General features: G+C 46.3%; 4 protein-coding genes across 6 annotated transcripts; 3 read left to right on the forward strand and 1 right to left on the reverse strand.

Moving 5' to 3' along the window:
* The first annotated feature begins 723 nt into the window (after positions 1–723).
* On the forward strand, positions 724–5,595 carry LOC103996832 (probable xyloglucan 6-xylosyltransferase 1). 3 transcript variants are annotated; one of them, XM_009417861.3, is made up of 2 exons: positions 724–2,301; positions 4,022–5,595. In XM_009417861.3, the coding sequence occupies exon 1, from the start codon at positions 973–975 to the stop codon at positions 2,269–2,271; it is 1,299 nt and encodes a 432-aa protein (XP_009416136.2). In that variant the 5' UTR covers positions 724–972; the 3' UTR covers positions 2,272–2,301; positions 4,022–5,595. The 3 variants fall into 3 exon arrangements, with proteins under 3 accessions (XP_009416136.2, XP_018684891.2, XP_009416128.2); XM_018829346.2 differs by having other exon boundaries at positions 4,074–5,595; XM_009417853.3 differs by lacking the exon at positions 4,022–5,595 and adding an exon at positions 3,719–3,956.
* LOC135679297 (uncharacterized) lies at positions 4,553–7,795 on the reverse strand. Its single transcript, XM_065192848.1, has 4 exons — positions 5,953–7,795; positions 5,810–5,861; positions 5,622–5,689; positions 4,553–5,008 (listed from the first exon to the last, which is right to left on the reverse strand). The coding sequence occupies exons 1-4, from the start codon at positions 6,088–6,090 to the stop codon at positions 4,553–4,555; spliced, it is 714 nt and encodes a 237-aa protein (XP_065048920.1). The 5' UTR covers positions 6,091–7,795.
* Positions 7,796–9,580: 1,785 nt separating this feature from the next.
* Positions 9,581–10,313, forward strand: LOC135585420 (large ribosomal subunit protein eL19z-like). Its single transcript, XM_065078274.1, has 3 exons — positions 9,581–9,711; positions 9,799–9,921; positions 10,005–10,313. Exons 1-3 carry the CDS (start codon positions 9,600–9,602, stop codon positions 10,238–10,240), a joined length of 471 nt encoding a protein of 156 aa, XP_064934346.1. The 5' UTR covers positions 9,581–9,599; the 3' UTR covers positions 10,241–10,313.
* Positions 10,314–10,460: 147 nt separating this feature from the next.
* LOC103997859 (RING-H2 finger protein ATL2-like) lies at positions 10,461–11,261 on the forward strand. The gene has a single exon (XM_009419189.2). The coding sequence runs from the start codon at positions 10,542–10,544 to the stop codon at positions 11,184–11,186; it is 645 nt and encodes a 214-aa protein (XP_009417464.2). The 5' UTR covers positions 10,461–10,541; the 3' UTR covers positions 11,187–11,261.
* The last annotated feature ends 8,580 nt before the right edge of the window (positions 11,262–19,841 follow it).

Genomic DNA, 19,841 nt, shown 5'->3' on the forward strand with positions numbered 1-19,841 from the left:
ACGTCTATTTTCCCGCCAAATCCGACGGATGAGAGGCGAATCGATTTTAGACCAGCTTATGAAAGCGGCAAATTCGAACCGGACCGGAATTGGTTTTTAGGTGAAGATATGGCTCTTCAATTCGAGTCCGCCCGGTTCAGTTTTGGTCAATCCCTATCCGAACCGAGGGGTTTGGTTTTGTTTCGCTCAGGAACCTAAACCGAACTAAAACCAACAAGAGCGATTCGATTCAGGTTCGGGTCATTTCATTTTGGATTTAGACGACACTGATCCTTCTGTGAATTGCCTCACCGCTAGTTGGATTGACCCAACCTAATGCACGACTTCAAATACCCGAGTCGCATACATGACACACGTTACAAGTACGTTACATCTGCAAACAACTCTCGCGACTGATGAGTGGGGCCATATGCATGTGGCTCCCACACTTGAGACCAGTAACCACAGACCACATCATCATGCCCCACACGTTTTTCCAGGGTCGATTCAGTGCCGGTGACGTGGTGTCATTTTGCCCAAACTAATTGAGTAAGACGACCATCGCCCACAATTAATTTCCCGTCAAATAAGACAATCGAGCTGTGCCTTCACGTATTCATCGACATGTGCATGTCCATGTGCGTGCCCCTTAATTCAAGGAAGAATTACGTCTAACCGTAGGAAGAAGGTAAGAGTTACCGTTGTATTCGTCTGTGGGACATATAATCCACCTACCTGCCGTGTTAGAAGAACGCCAACCCAAAAGGAGCAACCACCGGCACACTCTCCCCTTCGTTGCATCTTCCCCGTGCATTCCCCTTCCTCCTGAGATATGCCTCTTTAAATATATAATACTCTGACTGCGTCCCCTCCTCTTCCGTTGGACATCCTTCCCACTATCTCAACACTCAGACCCAAAACCCAGACGTGTTTTCTTACCATGTATTAAGGGGATCAGATCCAGCGCGTTAAGGAGAAGCCAACGAAACAGCGATGTGGCTGGGGCGGTGTGTCGGTGAGCGCCGCGTCTGGCATCTCCGGCGGGTGCTCCGCAGCGCCAAGCTCACCCTCCTCTGCCTCGCCCTCACTGTCCTCGTCCTCCGCGGCACCGTCGGCGCCGGCCGGTTCGGCACTCCCGAGCAGGACTTCAACCAGATCCGCCTCCGCCTCCGCCGCCCCCTCGTCGAGACCACCATCTCCTCCTCCAATTCTCTGGATGACAGCGAGGAGGACCCCCCTCGCGACCCCTCGCAACCCTACTCGTTGGGCCCCAAGATCTCCGACTGGGACGAGCAGCGCGCCGACTGGCTCCGCCGGCATCCCGAGCGGCCCAGCTTCCTCGGGCCAAACAAGCCCCGGGTGCTTCTGGTGACGGGCTCCTCCCCCAAGCCCTGTGAGAACCCCGTGGGCGACCACTATCTCCTCAAGTCCATCAAGAACAAGATCGACTACTGCCGCGTCCACGGCATTGAGATCTTCTACAACATGGCCCTGCTCGACGCCGAGATGGCTGGATTCTGGGCCAAGCTGCCTCTGATCCGATCCCTTCTGCTCGCGCACCCGGAGGTGGAGTTCTTGTGGTGGATGGACAGCGACGCCATGTTCACCGACATGGCCTTCGAGCTACCCTGGGAGCGCTACGCCCCCTACAACCTGGTCATGCACGGATGGAACGAGATGGTGTACGACGACCACAACTGGATCGGCCTCAACACCGGCAGCTTCCTCCTCCGCAACTGCCAGTGGTCGCTCGACCTCCTCGACGCCTGGGCGCCGATGGGCCCCAAGGGCAAGACCCGCACCGAGGCAGGCAAGGTACTCACCGCTTTCCTCAAGGACCGCCCGGTCTTCGAGGCTGACGACCAATCCGCCATGGTCTACCTCCTCGCGACCCGGCGCGACCAGTGGGGCGACAAGGTTTACCTCGAGAGCGCCTACTACCTCCACGGCTACTGGGGAATCCTCGTCGATCGCTACGAGGAGATGATCGAGAACCACCACCCGGGGCTCGGGGATCACCGATGGCCCCTCGTCACCCACTTCGTTGGCTGCAAGCCCTGCGGGAAGTTTGGGGACTACCCGGTGGAACGGTGCCTAAAGCAGATGGACCGCGCCTTTAACTTTGGGGACAATCAGATCTTGCAGATATACGGGTTCACCCACAAATCACTAGCTAGCCGGAGGGTGAAGAGGATAAGGAATGAGACCCGCAACCCTCTCGATGTGAAGGACGAGCTCGGGTTGCTACATCCAGTGTTCAAGGCCACCAAGGTCATCGATGCTACACATTGACTGCATCTCTTCCTGTCTTTCTATATCTAGGTAAGATTGCAACGTAATTGTCAGGGGAAATTTGGGTTATTTTCCGAATATATATTCATAATTTGATAATTTTCATCTCTATATTTATTTTCAGACAAATTTATGAGTAATGTTTGCAATAGGAATTGGGTGGGTGATCCAATTTTATTACTCTCATGAATTGCTTGTTACTTTGTGATTATGTTTAAGGCCTTGCAAAGTGAGCTAGATGTTATAAAAAGATTAATTATTATTTTGTCTTGAAAGTAGTGATTTTTAAGTGTTTATAATTGCCTTAATGCTAGTTGTGTCCGACTGAATTTTGTATAATGTGTGTTCAAATTGCAAAGGAAGGGCATTTCATTTTTATTTTCTAGTGGATCCTAATTCCGGTTACCCATGATTTTGTCAGCCCCAACTTGTTTTGTTAACGTTCTACACGAGACAAGTTCGATTTTTGAAGTAGGTGAAAATATGAGGTATCACCTGTTCATGATTCTGACATTAGGGCTCTACAAGTTTTGGACTTCTCAAGGTTTTGGTTTGATTGCTAAGACAATATTAAAGTGTATGCAAATGGGAGAAAAACTCATTTTTCTCAAGTAATCTGAAATTGGATATTACAGTGAACTTGTGGGAAGCTTTCTTTTTATTGTTTTATCATACTAAACTTTGCTTCTTGGTGATGGTTTTTGATAGTAATCATCAACCGTAAGATCTCTGCTGCACTTGCTACCCTATGAGAATTGTAGGATCTTATTATGCTGTTGTCATGTAACTCCAATTTTGATGCACTTAAACTTTTGGATATCTTATTTATTCTACCTTCGGTTAGGTTCCTCTAGGTCTATGATGATGATACTCTTCCATTTGATTCTTTGCTCGGATGGTAGTATGTTATGATATTTCATGTTACTTGATATTATCTACACTTAACAGTTTCTTTCGGCTACTTTTAGTGACTGCCAAACTTGATTGCAAGTCAACAAATCTTTATTTTGTGATGGTCTGAAGAACTTGGACTGCATGTTCTTAATAGTTTCTTCTGCTAGATCCTCTACTAGTCGTACTTTCTGTTCAAAACATGGTTATGCTTTTGGCGGGCAAAGGCGGAAGCTGTCATTCCTTGAGAATTAACCTTAGCTTCTGGGATATGCAATATCTATCTTCTAGTTTAGATATTGATATGTTTGCAAACAAAAAAAATGCTTAGTTTTTTTATTGATTCAAACTTGGATCATGTAAAGAACTTGTAGGAAGTTTTATGTCTTCATTGTCCTATTCTATAAAAGATTATACTTGCAGAACTTTCTTCGTGTCAATCATAAAACGATATATCTTTAGACTTGTAGCCTTTGAATACCGGAGAATTTGTTTCATACATTGTCCGGTTAAAGTTCTTGGATTTAGTTTTAACTTTGTGGTAATTTCCTTGAAGATACATTTGGGTGGATTCTCTTAATCAAGGTTTCAAGCAGCCCTGTTTAAGAACCTGTTGGACTAGTCTGCTACTGAGACACTGAGAAACAACTTTGTACTGTGTCCTGTCCTAATTTGTGCTCTCTCTCTCTCTCTCTCTCTCTCTCTCTCTCTCTCTCTCTCTCTCTCTCTCTTCTGCATCATGTTGTATCTGTATCTAGCTTCTTCTGCATCATAGTTATAGCAATGTTTGACTACTACATTGTGCCACCAAAAGAGCTTTACAATGTCCATTCTGCTAATTCTCCCTAATGGTGTTCAGATGTTATTTTTTGGCCCCAGTATTATCATCCCCTTTTTTTTGGCATGCCCAGCAAAGGTAATAATCAACTGTGTTCAAAATCGCGGAAGTTAGGTTGAAGAATATTGTTTCTCATTGACTGTGTCAATTTTACATCCTTCATGGAAAGGAATCCAGATTGCAACAACAAATGTCATCTTCAGTTTGAAAAGTCTCCTGCAGGCCAACATGATATAAAAGCATGATGCCAGTGGGAGAAGTTTTGTTGTCCTCAGGCAAAATCCCTTTCAGAACTGAGTTGCTGACAGATTTGGAGGTTTGACTACCATCATAGATAGCTCCAGATCAAAGTAACGCACAAGCAGCTAATTTTCTAGTGTGATCCTCTACACCTACACCTGAACTGCAACAAGGACTTTTCATATCATGCTTATGTTAAATAGGTGACACTAAGCAGCCAGTCCATCATGAAGAAATACCAGTACATCATAAAAATGCAAAGAATAAACATGGCAGGAGCTTCGAGGGACAGAGTATGCAGACAAAGCTGCATCAGAACCTAAAGCAGAAGCTCCTACTCCTTGGATAGTTGTGTTTCCTGATCTCATATATGGGGGACTCACAGCCTGCACCTCTGCCACACTGGTCTCGAGCTTGCCAATGGCTGCTGCTCATTGGCTTCTCCAGGGTGGCTTCTCTGGAGTGAGGATAACCCGGGGATGACAGCAGTTGTTCATATGGACTGAAGACTGGGGACTCTTTCCAGTATGATTGGTTGGCTCTCATGCAACTCTCCATCACTTCACATTCCTCTCTAAATCTCTTCTGCATCTGTCTCAAGTTGTTCATCACTTTATATGAACTTGCTTGTCCTGTGGACTGCCAGCATCTCTGCCTGTGAACATGCTCCTTGCTCCGAGATCTCCTGTAGCATTCCTTGCACAAGTTGCTCCACCTCTGGGAATTGAAGGCATTCCTTTTGGCTTTGTCAGAAAGACATTCATATGCCTGCAGCAAATAGTTTGTGCGCTCCATTGAGACTCGAGAAAGGGCAATGCAAGTGCTTTATGTTATGTGCATCTGCAAATGCAAATAGTTTTGTGTGCTCCATTGAGACTCGAGAAAGGACAATGCCCAAACTTTTTGACTCAGTTTGTCCTTAACCAAGTTTTGTGCCTAAGCTGACTTGATTCGACTATGAAACTAAGAGTGGATAACCTAAATGGCTGGCAGGATGATGCATGTTTAAAGTGCAAAAGAGGCACGCAGGATGATATGATTGAGGTTGGCATCATGGACTTCATTGACTAGGAGGCAAGGAGACAAAAAGAACAATCTCAGTTTTTGATGCTTTTAATGAAAAGAAGTGTGTGTGCAAAATGCTTGAATTGAATGAACTATAACACAAAAGTGACAGTTTCATATGATTCGTTCCAAATCGGAGCCTTCTTCTGCAGCTGCTGTTGCAGAGAGGTGGGAAGAGGAGGGGTTATATTTCTGACGTGAACACTGGAAAAACATGTATAATTTCTTGATATTTGCCAAGAAAAATGTTGTGGGAAGGAAATAAATGGCCGGAATGTAATGTTTAACCATGGTTTGTTCTATTTCCGATGGGTACCTCCGACACAAGCTTGAATGCAACGTCGGCCTTGGGATGCTTATTTTTGTCGGGATGAAGCTGCAGTGCTGCAACAAAATCATCGCCACCGAGGAGACAAAAGTCAGTGAACACGTTATCGTTTCCAGAAGAGCAAAGCATGCGGACACAAATCAAACACAGTGCTCGAGCCAAGTCTCGTGCCCTACCAAGTTGACGGTAGCGCTTGCGGATGGCGTCCACCTTCTCCTCCTCATCGACCTGCACTCCGGCACACAGATCTCAATAGAACCCGACCACTCCTCCCCGTCGGTAGAACACGGCACACCAAACCAAAGAAAGATCAACGTACTCCGAGAACGAGATACCAGTCGACGAATGCGGGTGGCCTTCGGCGGTGCGTGCAGGCGGCGAACATGGATCCGGTGGAGCAGATCTCCCTCACCAGCTGTGCTTTGGAGTCCGTTTCCTCCCTCGGTTGCCTCGCCATGGATCCGAGAGAAGAGGATCTACGGAGATGGTTGCCGGAGCCTTTGGATCGGTCAAGACCGTGGCATGCCACTCGTTGTTCCGCCTTGCACAGACGAGCAGTACTGCTAATGCAAATTACACAGCGAGGGTTGGGGTTTGTCAAGGAAAGGATGCGAAGTTTGAGGGAGAGAGTTCGGAAGGCGAGCGAGTTTGGTGGGAATAAAGAGGGAGAGAGCGAGCGAGAGAGAGAGATGGGGGTTACCGTTGCGACGAAGACGTGGCGTCATCAGGTGAGCCGCTGCGTCGGTTTCTTTAATCTTCGTGCCGCAAATACCACCCATCTCTTTGGTCCACTAATTGCACATTAATTGAGGCTCCGAGTGAGGTTGTGACACATTTAAGGGAAGAGTGTGATGGATTGTTCTCTCTGTGCATTGATTCTTAGGGTTTCCCTCAACTTTCATGATTATTTCTCATCATTATTGGTAGTGAATCTCTACGCCGTGGTTAAGATGTCAACACAGCTTTATTCGATTGTCGATGTTTAGGATTTTCCTCGTGATTAAGCCTTCATCGGGAATTGATTAAGCTTAGGGTTGATCTAGATGCACCTCTTTAGTGAGTATGTTCTGCTTCATTATCATCGGGTTCCTGTACACCGGTCTAAGTTGGGAGGGAAAGGGTTTTCCCACTTAAGCTCCTTCAAAGATCAAGTCAATCAAACTTTTGTAGAAAGTTTTCCGCCCTCTTGTCAGATGCTGGTTGAGGGCTTTTATTCTGATGTCCAATGGTCGATCGTACACGATCTGCATGCGGCAACTGACTCATCGGGTGATGAGTTCATACCTTCAAACGACCGTTGCCTGATATGTGCAGAATGACATCGCGTGATACCATCCCGAGCTTTTCGGAGCGATCCTTGTTAAGACGATTTTGGTTCATGTGGCTCTAGACAGCATAGGAGGAGGGGCGACCATCGTCACGAATTCATGATAGCACGTCCGATATGACAATCCATCTTTGTCCCGAGGTTTCGTGTTTGTGCTAACATGATTGGAGGTTGTGTCCACGTGACGAGATCCACGATATAAGCACACCCGACTTCATAGACCAAAAGTGCCAAGGCATTTAAATCGAGGGGGCTTTACACTATGCTTCGAATTTAACATAGCATATGTATTCCTATAAGACAAGTACTCAAGGGTGGGGCCACGACTAATCGATTTGTTAGTCAATTTACATAGGGTTGATAAAGAGGGATAAAAAAAACAATAGATTGAATCCAACTAATCCAATTTAGTTTAATAGAAAATCACACTTCAATTTATTATTCAAAATTTTCGGCCTTTGTTCACAACTTATTTTTTTTCTTAAATTTCGAAATACTAATAAATAAATAAATAATCAAATTATTTTTGTAAATTACGTTTAGTTTCCGTTCTGTTAGTAGTCAGTCAAAGAAACATTTGGTGAGGAATATATGTATTGGGCCCCAATAATAATAGCGCAAACAAAACAAAAACACAAAACACTAGAATACGATTGACGTTGGGAGGCAGTGAGGGTGGAGGCCACCACGTGGGTAGGCGGGCACTTCCCAAAATTGGCGCACTGGTCCCCCAACCTAAGAGTAGGGCGGGGTTGGCTACATGCGTTCCCGCTTTCGGAGGGCGTCGGCACGACCGACCGTCTGAATACGATCATTGGTCGGTCAGCTTACATTCCCCGGCAAGACGGGAGATACGTTGAGAGGAAGCCCGGCCCGGTTATTTAAGAAGCGCTTCGTCCTCCAGACTCGGAAGCTTGGCGATGTGGGACTAACCGACCTGACGGCGTTTCGTTTCGCATTCAAACATCGTATGCCCCACTCGGACACGCATGAGTTTTAGGCAATCATCGAACTCGCAGATACGAGATGGCGTGGTTGGGCATTTAGAGCCGTCGACAATGGTCTTATATCTTTTATCTTTGACAGTCGAATGGGTGATGCAGAATAGAGTAGAAAATTAGAGAAAAAGAGAGCGGAAGAGAAAGAAAGTGAGGAGAAGAATAAGAGATGAGAGAATATATATATTTTATTTAAATCAAAAATATTTGATTCGTTAATGGAATTTACTATTTATATTTTTAAGTGTTAAAATTAATAAAGATAATAATTCTTAAAAAAAAATTAATAAAATTTTAAAATATTTAAAAAAAAATTAAAATATCTAAATAAATAGTAAACGAGTATATTATTATAAAAGGGAGTCCCTCCAAAGATGATTTTTTTTTTATTTTTAATACAACTCTAAGAATTTTCAAACCAATTAATGAATAAATTTTATTTAAAATATTTTTTTTCTAAAATCATTTGTAAAGTTAGATAGTTTTCTATCATTCTCATTCGATAGAAAAAAACACTCGTAAAGAGTGACATGTAATGTACTAATCCAATAAATATAATGTAAAATCATAAAATTCATTTAAAGTAATCCAAGCGATATTAAATTATGAACGATCACGTCATTTAATAAGAAAGTGTTGAATAATATTAGTAACAAATATAATTAGGCGAACATCAAAAATAACTTCCAAACCATCCATGTGTTAGGGAGAATTGGTGTTGTCATCACACGCAACAACACCGATTGATGAAGAATGAGAGTCAAAACTATTATAATATCGAGTTAAATACTTCATATTAAAAATTAAACTAATATTTAAGTAAGAAGACAAATCAAGCATATATGCATTAGAGTTTATAGACCAATTAATTGATAATTTTTTATTATTTTTTACTTAATTTTTTTTTAAAAATATTTTATAATATTAGAGTGGTTCTCGTCGATGCCTTTTTCAGATTTAGATTCACATGATGCCACCCCCACATCGGTTCAAGAGGAGCATTGGCCACCGTGGCTCAGCACTACAACGACGACGTCGTCATCACTTAAGACTTGCAGGAAGGAGCAATGAACCAAGCCACCCCTGTGTAACACTAGTTAGGCTTTGATCTCCCATCCGGCGACACCCATGTTAGGACTTCGTACATTTTCTTATGGTACGTATGATATTATGTGATTTGCATCCTTAAACGATATTCAAATTTTTAGTGTATGTGAGATTTAGCATCCTCTATTTTATAGATTTTGTTTCATGTAATAGGCATTTCAAATCCGCCACCGTAATCGACCTACGAAGCAAGAAACTCGACTTCTGCACCAATGGCAGCTTAATGGATGACGTCGGGCTTCGATCATTGCTTGCGGGAGTTGTATGGTCTACCAATTACTTGAATCACGCAGTCCCCCTCCCCTGATTGGTTAGCTCGATTACTTGCGGCAGCAGCGACGTTGGACTTCTCGAGGATTCTTCCCATAGAGAAATTTACCTGAGAATACAAAAAGAATGGGACCGGTGAAAGCTTGATCTAAACTTGGGCGCCAAGGAAAGGAAACCACTTGAACCTTCCTTCATCTCCATGCATATAAGAAGAAGACCCTCCGCTTCCCATCAACCTTACGTCTTGTTCAGCGGAGAAGCGACATGGTGTCGCTAAAGCTGCAGAAGCGGCTCGCCGCGAGCGTCCTCCGTTGCGGCCGCCACAAGGTGTGGCTCGACCCCCATGAGGTGAACCACATCGCCGTCGCCAACTCCAGTGAGCTGCCAATCTTTTCTCTCTCTCGCACCATCATCATCATCATTATTATTATTATTATCATCATCACCAAGTGTTAACTTGCAGGGGAAAGCATAAGAAGGTTAGTGAAGGACGGATTAGCGGTAAGGAAACCTACAAAGACTCACTCACGGTCTCGAGCACGGCGAGCGCTGGAAGCCAAGCGGAAGGGAAGACACTCGGGATATGGTACATAGACTCCGCGCTTGAGATGGTTAGGTTTCATCTTTAGATCATCATGTATCGATCTATTCCAATTATATGTGGCGCAGGTAAGCGAAGGGGTACAACGGAGGCTCGGCTCCCGGCAAAGGTGCTGTGGACTAGGAGAACGCGTGTGCTACGGCGTTTATTGCGCAGGTACAGGGAATCCAACAAGATCGATAAGTATCTGTATCATCATATGTACATGAAAGCGAAGGGTAATGTCTTCAAGAACAAGAGGGTGCTGATGGAGAGCATTCACAGGATGAAAGATGACAAGACCAAGAGAAGGGAGTTTGCATGACCTTCCACTTAGTATATCGTGCGTGTCAACAATATTGTATATTGATTGGTTGGAAGCATATTTATTTATACTACTCCACGTAGCCTAATTAAACTTCAGGTACTTAGAAACCGCAGGCATTCCCCAAACAACCCCCTTTATACCAGACTTACCCGCTAAACATCGAGGGCTATTTCCGTCAAATTGGTCCTAAATATCCGCGAACAAGCCAAATCCCTACGATTCCTCCTGTAGTGGACGCGTGTCAGTATAAAAGACGGGATAAGTGGTCGGTTTGTCAGACTCACCTCTCCGTGCGGCTATGGATGTGAATCACTGCGGTGACCTGACCCCTAACCCCCGCCGCTACGCCCTCAGCGGCAAGGTTATGCTCGCCTCCACCGTCATCCTCTTCGCCGCCGTCCTCCTCTTCGTCTTCCTTTACCTCTACCTCCGCTGGCGCTTCCGCATCATCCGTCGCGGCCATCGCCGCCTCGTCTTCGGCATCGACGGCGTGGGCGGCACCCTCGCCTCCGCATCTGCCACCTGTCGCGGCCTCCACCCTAGCGTCCTCGAGTCCCTCCCCGTTCTCGTCTTCGCCGCCGCCGCACCGGGGTGCGACGAGGATGTGGTGGAGTGCGCGGTGTGTCTCAACGAGTTGGAGGAAGGGGAGAAGATGCGAGCCGTCCCGCGGTGCGGCCACTGCTTCCACATGGAGTGCATAGACATGTGGTTCCACTCCCACTCCACCTGTCCCCTTTGCCGCACCGCCGTGGAGGCTGCCCCGCCACCGCCGCTTATTCAGGTGGTTCTGCCGATACCAGCGCCAACGGATGATTCGGCCGCGTTATTCCTTGGGGATGATGCGTCGGAGTCCAGCTCTGCTTCCAGGGACTTAATGATAGAGGTGCCTGATGAGGGTAATAATGGCGATAAGACTCGGGTTGACGTCAGTTGCCTCAGATGATGCCTCACGCCTTTGTTAATCTGACAGCACCTGGTCAACACGGATCGGAACGCCAACCAAGGCACATTAACATCCTGCTCAGGCTCGATCCTTCACGCCACGTCATCGTCGATGTCAGTTGTTACCAGGAGTACAATCTTGCTCCTTGCGAGCGGACACATCAGGCAACGATAATCTTCACTATAAAAACCCTCGCGCACCGAGGAAGAAAGGAGGACAACAAGAAAACTCCCTGTGACTATTCACTAACTTGATCATCGGAGGGGTCGAGTCGAGCTCTCCCGACCCGACCTGTGTGCAGGTGCAAAAACGGAGGCCTCCCACTAAACGCCCAGGCGAGGAGCCCCCTCCCGGAGGAAACGGTGACCCCTTTGAGATCGGACCATTGTAGTCGACCATCTCAGCAGTCTCAAGGGTCGTCCTAGGAAGATCCGCATCATTCGGACCCGAACCAAGCCGTGTCGACCCCGAGGCCACGGCTTAAAGTTGTTTACACCAACATTTTGACGCTAGAAGGAGGGCCCGAATGTCGAGGGATCGCCTAATCGACTCAAATGAACCCGCAGCTGAGGGGCCTCCCCCGATCGGAGCTCCGGGGGAACACCCCCGCATGGAGAACCTCGAGACGAACACCTTGCCGCGACCTCAGAGCGCTATTGGCGGATATTCAACAACCCGGGCTTGTCGCCACCCGACGGCGCCCCTGCCGACCCGTCGCCCGTGTCATCCGAGGCCTTTCATGACTTCTCTCATCAAGTCCGAACTTTGACCGGTATGGTGCAGTCTATTATCCCACTCGTTTTTCGTCCGTCGCACCTGCTTGTGATCCAGTCGCTGCGGCAATAGGAGCTGCCCGTTCGGGCTCGCACGCCCCCGCAGGAGCTCCCCACTTCGCCTCGGGTCCGATCGGTCCCACTCGGGGATCGAGTGACTGCATACCCGAGAGGTCGCCCGGAACCCAAGGCGTTATCTTCGGATTCGGCGGACTCCCTGCAAGCCCAATTACGTTTTGTTAGTCAGCGGCTCGACGAGGTGCGACAGGATGTTCGTAGGTCAAGGGGAGAGCTCGGTGAGGATGCCCACCAGGGGTCTCCATTCACGCTCGAGATACAGGATCAGACAGTCCCCCCGAACTTCCGACTCCCCTCTCTGGATGCATACGACGGCTCCACCGACCCAGCGGACCATGTCATCACTTTCCGTGCCCAAATGACGTTGTATGGAACCTCTAATGCTTTGATGTGTAGGGCGTTTCCCACAACTCTGAGAGGGTCGGCCCGTACGTGGTACAGCGGCATGAAGACCGGGACGATCGCCTCTTTTGACCAGCTCGTCAAGGACTTCTAACTTAACTTCCTGGCCTACGCCCGGCCGAAACCTTCCGTTGCATTGCTCCTCGGACTCAACTAGAGGGAGGACGAGCCCCTCTCCCATTTTGTGAATCGTTTTGCAACACAAATCCGGGGATTACCCGACGCTCATCCCTCTCTGTTAATGCAGGCATTTATGATAGGCCTGCGACCTTCCATATTCTTCTGGTTCCTCGTGGAGCGACCCCCTACCGCGGTACTTGAGATGCTTCAACGGGCGAACCAGTTCATCGCGGCCGAGGCTTGGATGGTCGGGAAGCGGGGGGAGCACAAGAGGGTCAGGCCAGAGCCGGTCCGGGGATAACAGTCCGTCACGCTGAGGCGTAGGTCGGACCGACCTGACCCGCCGGCGTTGAGGTCCTCGTTACCCCCTTTGGGCGCATCCCGAATGTAGATATTTCTCCGAATAAGGGAGAAGGGGCTACTCTAGGCCCCCAACCCAATGAAAAGCCCGCGGGAACTCGCTGAGGAGTGTCACGAGCTGAAGCAGCAAATCGAGGAGCTCTCCATAGAGGACACCTCAGTCGGTACATCCGACAGAGTAGGGAACTTTTGCCCCATCCGGAGGGCCCCGTTGAGCGCCAAATCGACGTCATCACGGGCGGCCCAGCATCCGGAGGAAACAGTATATTCGAAAGGAAGGCATACGCTCGCTCTGTTGATACCGATCCTCCCAGATGCGGCCCTGATCCCGAGGTCGCGTTCCCCCCCGAGGGTGCTGAGCGATCGGAGCATGACGATGCACTTGTAATAACGGCTAGGATAGCTAACGCCTAGGTGAAGAGGGTCATGATCGACACAGGGAGCTCAGCCAACGTGCTCTATCTGGACGCTTTTCAGAAGCTCGGATTAGCTAAAGAAGCCTTGGAACCTATGTGCTTGGCGCTCACAGGGTTCACCGGCGACTCGATTTCACTGCTGGGAGCGGTCACTTTGCCCCTGACTTTGGGAATGCTGCCAAGATCCAAGACGGTGATGTCTACCTTTTTAGTGGTGGACCTCCCCACCGCTTACAATGCCATCCTCGGCTGCATGTTGCCCGAGACCACCTCTGCACGGCCAACCCGCCTGAGTCGTGCTCCTCGGCTACATGTTGCCTAAGACCACCTTTGCGCAGCCTGCCCGCCTGAGTCGTGCTCCTCGGCTGCATGTTGCTCGAGACCATAACCTCTGATCGGTCTACCCGACTGAGTCGTGCTCCTCGGCTGCATGTTGCCCGAGACCACAACCTCTGCGCGGCTAGCCCGCCTAAGTCGTGCTCCTCGGCTGCATGTTGCCCGAGACAACCTCTGCGCGGCCTGCCCGCCTGAGTTGTGCTCCTCGGCTGCGTGTTGCCCAAGACCACAACCTCTGCACGACCTGCCCACCTAAGTCGTGCTCCTTGGTTGCATGTTGCCCTAGACCACAACCTCTGCTCGGCCTGCCCGAATGAGTTGTGCTCCTCGGCTGCGTGTTGCTCGAGACCACAACCTCTGCTTGGCCTGCCCGACCGAGTCGTGCTCATCGGCTGCATGTTGCCCGAGGCCACAACCTCTGCGCGGCCTGCCCACCTGAGTCGTGCTCATCGGCTGCATACTGCCCAAGACCACCGCTGCAAGCCCAACCCTCCTTAGTTACTAAACTCCACGATTCCCACACCCTTGGCAATGGATCGGCAACCGCCCGGTAGGGATAGTTTCATAAAGCTGAAGCCATGCCTCGTACCCCCCTTTACAACAACCGATGCATAGCTTCCTTCGGGAGGGGGGGATATGATGAGGGTAATAATGGCGATAAGACTCGGGTTGACGTCAGCTGCCTCAGATGACGCCTCGCGCCTCTGTTAACCTGACAGAACCTGGTCAACACGGATCAGAACACCAACCAAGGCACATTAACATCCTGCTCAGGCTCGATCCTTCACGCCACGCTATCATCGATGTCAGACGTTACTAGGAGTACGATCCTGCTCCCTGCGAGCGGGCATATAAGGCAATGGTAACCTTCACTATAAAAACCTTCGTGCATCGAGGAAGAAAGGAGGACAACAAGAAAACCCCATGCGACTATTCACTAACTTGATCGTCGGAGAGGTCGGGCCGAGCTCTCCCAACCCGACCTGTGTGCAGGTGCGAAGACGGAGGCCTCCCACTAAACGCCCAGGCGAGGAGCCTCCTCCCGGAGGAAACGATGACCCCTTTGCGATTGGACCACTGCAGTCGGCCACCTCAGCAGTCTCAAGGGTCGTCCCAGGAAGATCCCCATCAATCAGACCTGAACCAAGCCGCGTCGGCCCCGAGGCCACGGCTTAAAGTTGTTTACACCAACAGTGCCGCCGAGGGAAACATAAGGTGAGCTACGGTTAGGGTTGAAGTCGCCTGGGAGCCGAATGCTCTCGCTGATGAGCATTCTCGGCGGGGGCTCGAGGGTTTGCTGCGGCCGAGGGACGTCGACGGAGTTGGAACGGGATCCGGAGCGCGGAGAAGGGGCATCGACTGGTTCTCCGTCGCAGCGACCGTTGGCAACGTAGTGAATTTATTATCGTGTTTTTAGTATTAGTCGAAATATTTTCGATTGGTGAGAAACATCTTTTTAGAAAAAAAGGAAATGAGGATAACGGATAGGGAGTCACTAAATTGCCATCACGTGGGTGACATGAAATGACGGTCACGTGCGTGGATGGGTTGCATCTCATTTGGGGCAAGTGGTATGATGTGAGTGAACATAGTGAATGAGATTGGCAGAGAAGAACGTATCAAATAAAGTAAAAGTTGTTTGAATTCCATTCGAGCCCAATCACACTCAATTAGGAGCCTTCCTATGCCTTGGAATGAAGTATTAGATTAGGCCCTGTATAGAGTATTATCATGTGCATGTTTCATGTCAATTCAGCAATAATTATGTACATATACACAGTTTGTTTCTCTTTTTCTCACAATCAGCAGTACCCTACTGTTTGGCTCAATAATTATTCTGAAAGAAATATGAAAGCATTATAAATTTATGTGCATGTATAACTAAATCTATTTATTAAAGTATTAAGTACAAAAAATCCAAGTTTATGACATTACATTTGTATGTACTAAACATGCTTTTCCTTTGATATCATATATGTATGTATAATCTCCAACGTGGTTCCATTTCCTTGCCTTATTTTCATTTCTTTTCCTTTGCGGCATCAAGTTATTACCATATGGCACTATATATCAACATCATTACGTCATGATAACAAATCATAACGTGTAGCTATGATAATTTGATCTACAATATGATGTAATGTTTTATTCAAAACACTCTATATTACACTTCGTGACACTAACTCCTTATGATTGGAGAATGGCTGTGACATCTCGTACAAGATGATGATCTATTGATCCATCCATTTTTCGTCACATTTCTTTATCACATTAGGTGATGCCTACGAGATGGTATAAAAAATACAAAGAGAGAATATTTCTTCTCAAGAGGAAATATTTTAGTACCAATCATGATGCGCTAGTTAGCTATCATAGAAAAACTAACGTAAAAGACGAAGGCCAAGAAGTCCCGTCACTATCGACATAGAGGGGGTAATGGCATGTCATCCCCAGTGGACAATAGTCCACGGGATGTCGTTCGGACCAGTCTTGTTAGTCGCTGGAGGTGGTGATCCTTGGGTTAGCCGATCATACTCCTTCCCCCACCTTTGGTCGACCTTTGCGGGAGACAGGCCACAGGGTGTTGGGAAAAATATTATAGCGGAATAAGTATTTTCCCTCTTTGTATATCAAAATGAGTTCCTCATCAAAAATATCAACTTGTTATCAAAAGCAAATATTAACCAAAGCAGCATAAACAACATAAGCAAAGAAGTCTTTTCCCTTTTTCTTCTTTTTCTTTTTTTGTTTAATAATAAATCAGATTTGGGCTTAGTGCCCAAATCATCCAGTTGAAGCCCACATATGAGCTTGACCCAACATAAGGGACCGTTCGAATCAGTCGCTCATGTGAACAAGCGACAAGATGAGGGCGTTGAGACAATTACGAATGATCCCATGGCCCCCAAGTATAAAAGTCGACCCCCAATGCCTACCTAGGGGGTGGATCTATCTCACTGCAAGTCATTTCACCCCCCTAGAAGTTTACAATACTAACTTGAGCGTCGGAAGGGTCGGATCAAAAAATCTCCTCTAACATCAACCTTTATACAGGACCCCTAAGGAGGCCAGAGTTTGAGCTAGACCGGTGGCAGGACCACCTCGAGAAGCTAGAGTTCCCTCCAAAGCTACCTCCAAGCCACCTCAGATATCTCGACTTCGCATCACTCATCCCATCAGATCACCATGAGGGTCGCCCGGAGGACTTTGTGCCTTAAGATCAAGACGGTAACTCCAGTATTCGGAACGAGTGATGTAAACAATTGCTAGGTTAATATTTGAGATATTTTTATCCTTTCTCTCGCTAAAAGACCTCTCTGCTCTTTTGTAAAGTCTCCGCCGCATGCAGCATTACTTTGTTAAAGTCGGTCACCCTCAGGCAGCATCTTTGGACACACTTTCCCCAAAGATTCAGACTAATCTTTGCATCCCTCTAGAGTTTATAAAGCTAAAAGGTGTATCAAGCCACATTAGTGCAGTGCAGTTTGGAGATGAGATCTGCTGCGGTACAAAGGAGAAGCCTCAGTTGTATACAATACTTTCACCGAGTATTATCACCTTTGATACTCAGTCATCATGTGGTTGTAGTTATGGCATATGACCACTATACATTTTAAAGCTAAATATTCCATATCTACCACAAATGTTTCTGGAATGTTAGGAAAGCACCAGATACCAACACTCTATGTGTGCATTGCATTGGCTGTAGATGCAATCTTATCCTTCGTTCCACGTATCTCCCAGGAGAGGAGCAAATATACCAAGATCACCGAAAGGCTTATGCCGACCCTACGACGTTGACCTGAGTCAACCAAGGATATCCAAGACTGCGCCGTATAAAGCAGGGATAGCCGCACCACAAGTGGCTCAGCAACACAGCAAAGTAGCAGCTCTTTGAGACTCACTCGTAAGCTGATGGCACCTCCGACTGATCTTGCCAAGGAGGGTAAGATAGCTTTTGTCATATTAGAGGACTACTTGGGCAGGAGAAGAAGGCCTCCTCCTCCTCCTGCTTCTTCTTCTTCTTCTCCTCCTTTTCCTCCTCCTCCTACGCCACGCAACCCTGCCCTAGTGAGAGAACAGGTGATTGGTGACCACCGAGTTGTCGTCGTTAAGGAGAGGTATTCAGCTGTCACCAAGTTTCGCTGGGGAAATTATAATGGTGGCACATTTCCTTAAAGCTTGCATGGCACTGAGATATGGCTCATATATGTATGTAGCTCCTACGGATCTCCAATGTAATAACCAGTAAACGTTATGATGGTGTGCTATTATATGTAACAAAGGTTATGATGGTGTGCTATAAGAAGCAGTGTGTTCTTCATCTTATCATGAATGTAAATGCTTATAATTCCCTTTTTATAGTCTCCTTTTTCTTATTCCATCCAAAACAACGAAAACAAAAAAGGCTTGCAGTTGCTAAGATAAGAAATATAAAGTATATGATACATATATAGAATATTTATAGATGAATCAAATTACTTATCCTCCTAATATAACTTGTACACGGTCTTATGACTTCTTGCTCGAGTTATTTGCCACTGTCCTTCTCCGACACCGTATGGTCGTCGTCTTTGAAGAGACGCTAGAAACTGAAGAGCTTAAAGAAAAAGATGTAACATTGGAGACGATATGCTTTTTCTTTTTTTCAGCTATCATTATCACCGAGAATAAAAAGAGCAACCAGTACTCTTTGAATCGTGGTTCTAAATATCCCTTTGCTTATCTTGAATTCACGTATGTATGGCTTCCAATCTTAGATTTCAGGTTTCTCCTCAGCGCCACATCTTATTCGGAGAGATCTCATCCAATTTTCACAATGCATCCCGAGGAAAATTTATAGAAAAAAGAAAATATGATTTGCATTTCATCCCAAACGGAAAGTAGTAGGAGAATGAATCGATTTAACTTGAGATGCAAGTATTTTGAGGCATGTTAATTCACTTGTATCAAATTAATTGGTCAATTATCTATCTCTCTCACTCTCTTATTACAAAGAATAAATAATGAAGACAGAATTCGAACTTAAAACTTTACGATAGGCTATTAAAGTCTTTATCAATTAAACTAACTAATACCTTCGAATAAATAATAAATTAACAATGAAAACTAATGTATTAAGACATCACCATCGACAATTAAAGAAATAACAACCTCCTAGCAAAATTGTAAATCAAACTATTGATCCACCTAAACTTATTTGTTTCAGTGTTCTTCATAAAGTGATTATGAATTAGAAGTATAAAAATTTGTTCCATGGCATTTAATTTGCGTTTTGAGGTTAACTCTATTATAACATTGGTTACTATAATATTGTTTCTTTCTCTTGGCTAGTTTGAGTCTATATTCATTAATATAATATGTAAAAATAATAATCAATATATTAAAATATTTATTTTTTTTATAAAAGGATAAATGATGAAGATAAAATCAGATCCTAAGATCACATTGTCAATCGTCAAAATCTTTACTAGTTAGAATAATTAACATTTTTATCATGTATGCATCTCCTCTGGATTATGATGTTAACTCTTCCACTTGGAGAGATGGTAAACGAATGCCATTCCCAAGTGCAATGGAGGCCACTGGTCTATTCCAATGATATCTTTAACTCTAATTGAATGAGTCTGATGCACGATATCTTAGGTATGAAAATATGGTGGATGAGTTAAACTATCATCCGACAAATATAGTTTGTGCATGTCTCATATATATATATATATATATATAATATTCTCGACAAGCTCTATCCGGTCTCCGTTGATCGCAAGGAAGAAAAATATTCCACCACAATAATTGCTTTTGGAATGTTGGAAAAGCATCAGATGCCACCAACAAATGTTGCATAACACCATCGAAACATTGACTGGAGACAACGAACGAGATGCAAGCCGGTTCTATAAGAAGGGATGGCCACACAGCAAGTTCCTCATCAACCAAGCAAACCAGTAGCTCTTTGGCTCTAAAGCCCTCTCTCTCTCACTCAGTACCTCATGGCACCTCCAACTGACCTTGTCAAGGAGGGCAAGATAGCTTTTGATATGCTAGATGAGTGCTTAGGAAGGCGAAGAAGGCCTCCTCCCACTCCTCCGCCACGCAACGCTGCCCCAAAGAGAGAACCAGTGATTGGTGGCCACCTACTTGCCGAGGGACGTACTGCAATCGTTACC

This window comes from Musa acuminata, chromosome BXJ1-1 (assembly GCF_036884655.1).
Source record: "Musa acuminata AAA Group cultivar baxijiao chromosome BXJ1-1, Cavendish_Baxijiao_AAA, whole genome shotgun sequence".
Taxonomy (NCBI): Eukaryota; Viridiplantae; Streptophyta; class Magnoliopsida; order Zingiberales; family Musaceae; genus Musa; species Musa acuminata.

Coding starts and splice junctions, on each gene's coding strand:
- LOC103997859 (XM_009419189.2), top strand. CDS start 10,542: ATGGATGTGAATCACTGCGGTGACCTGACCCCTAACCCCCGCCGCTAC.
- LOC135679297 (XM_065192848.1), bottom strand. CDS start 6,090: ATGGCGAGGCAACCGAGGGAGGAAACGGACTCCAAAGCACAGCTGGTG. Junction 5,862..5,952: donor ACTGGTATCTCGTTCTCGGA/GTACGTTGATCT, acceptor GCCGGAGTGCAG/GTCGATGAGGAGGAGAAGGT. Junction 5,009..5,621: donor CATTCAAGCTTGTGTCGGAG/GTACCCATCGGA, acceptor TATTTGCTGCAG/GCATATGAATGTCTTTCTGA.
- LOC135585420 (XM_065078274.1), top strand. CDS start 9,600: ATGGTGTCGCTAAAGCTGCAGAAGCGGCTCGCCGCGAGCGTCCTCCGT. Junction 9,712..9,798: donor CATCGCCGTCGCCAACTCCA/GTGAGCTGCCAA, acceptor GTTAACTTGCAG/GGGAAAGCATAAGAAGGTTA. Junction 9,922..10,004: donor GGGAAGACACTCGGGATATG/GTACATAGACTC, acceptor TATGTGGCGCAG/GTAAGCGAAGGGGTACAACG.
- LOC103996832 (XM_009417861.3), top strand. CDS start 973: ATGTGGCTGGGGCGGTGTGTCGGTGAGCGCCGCGTCTGGCATCTCCGG.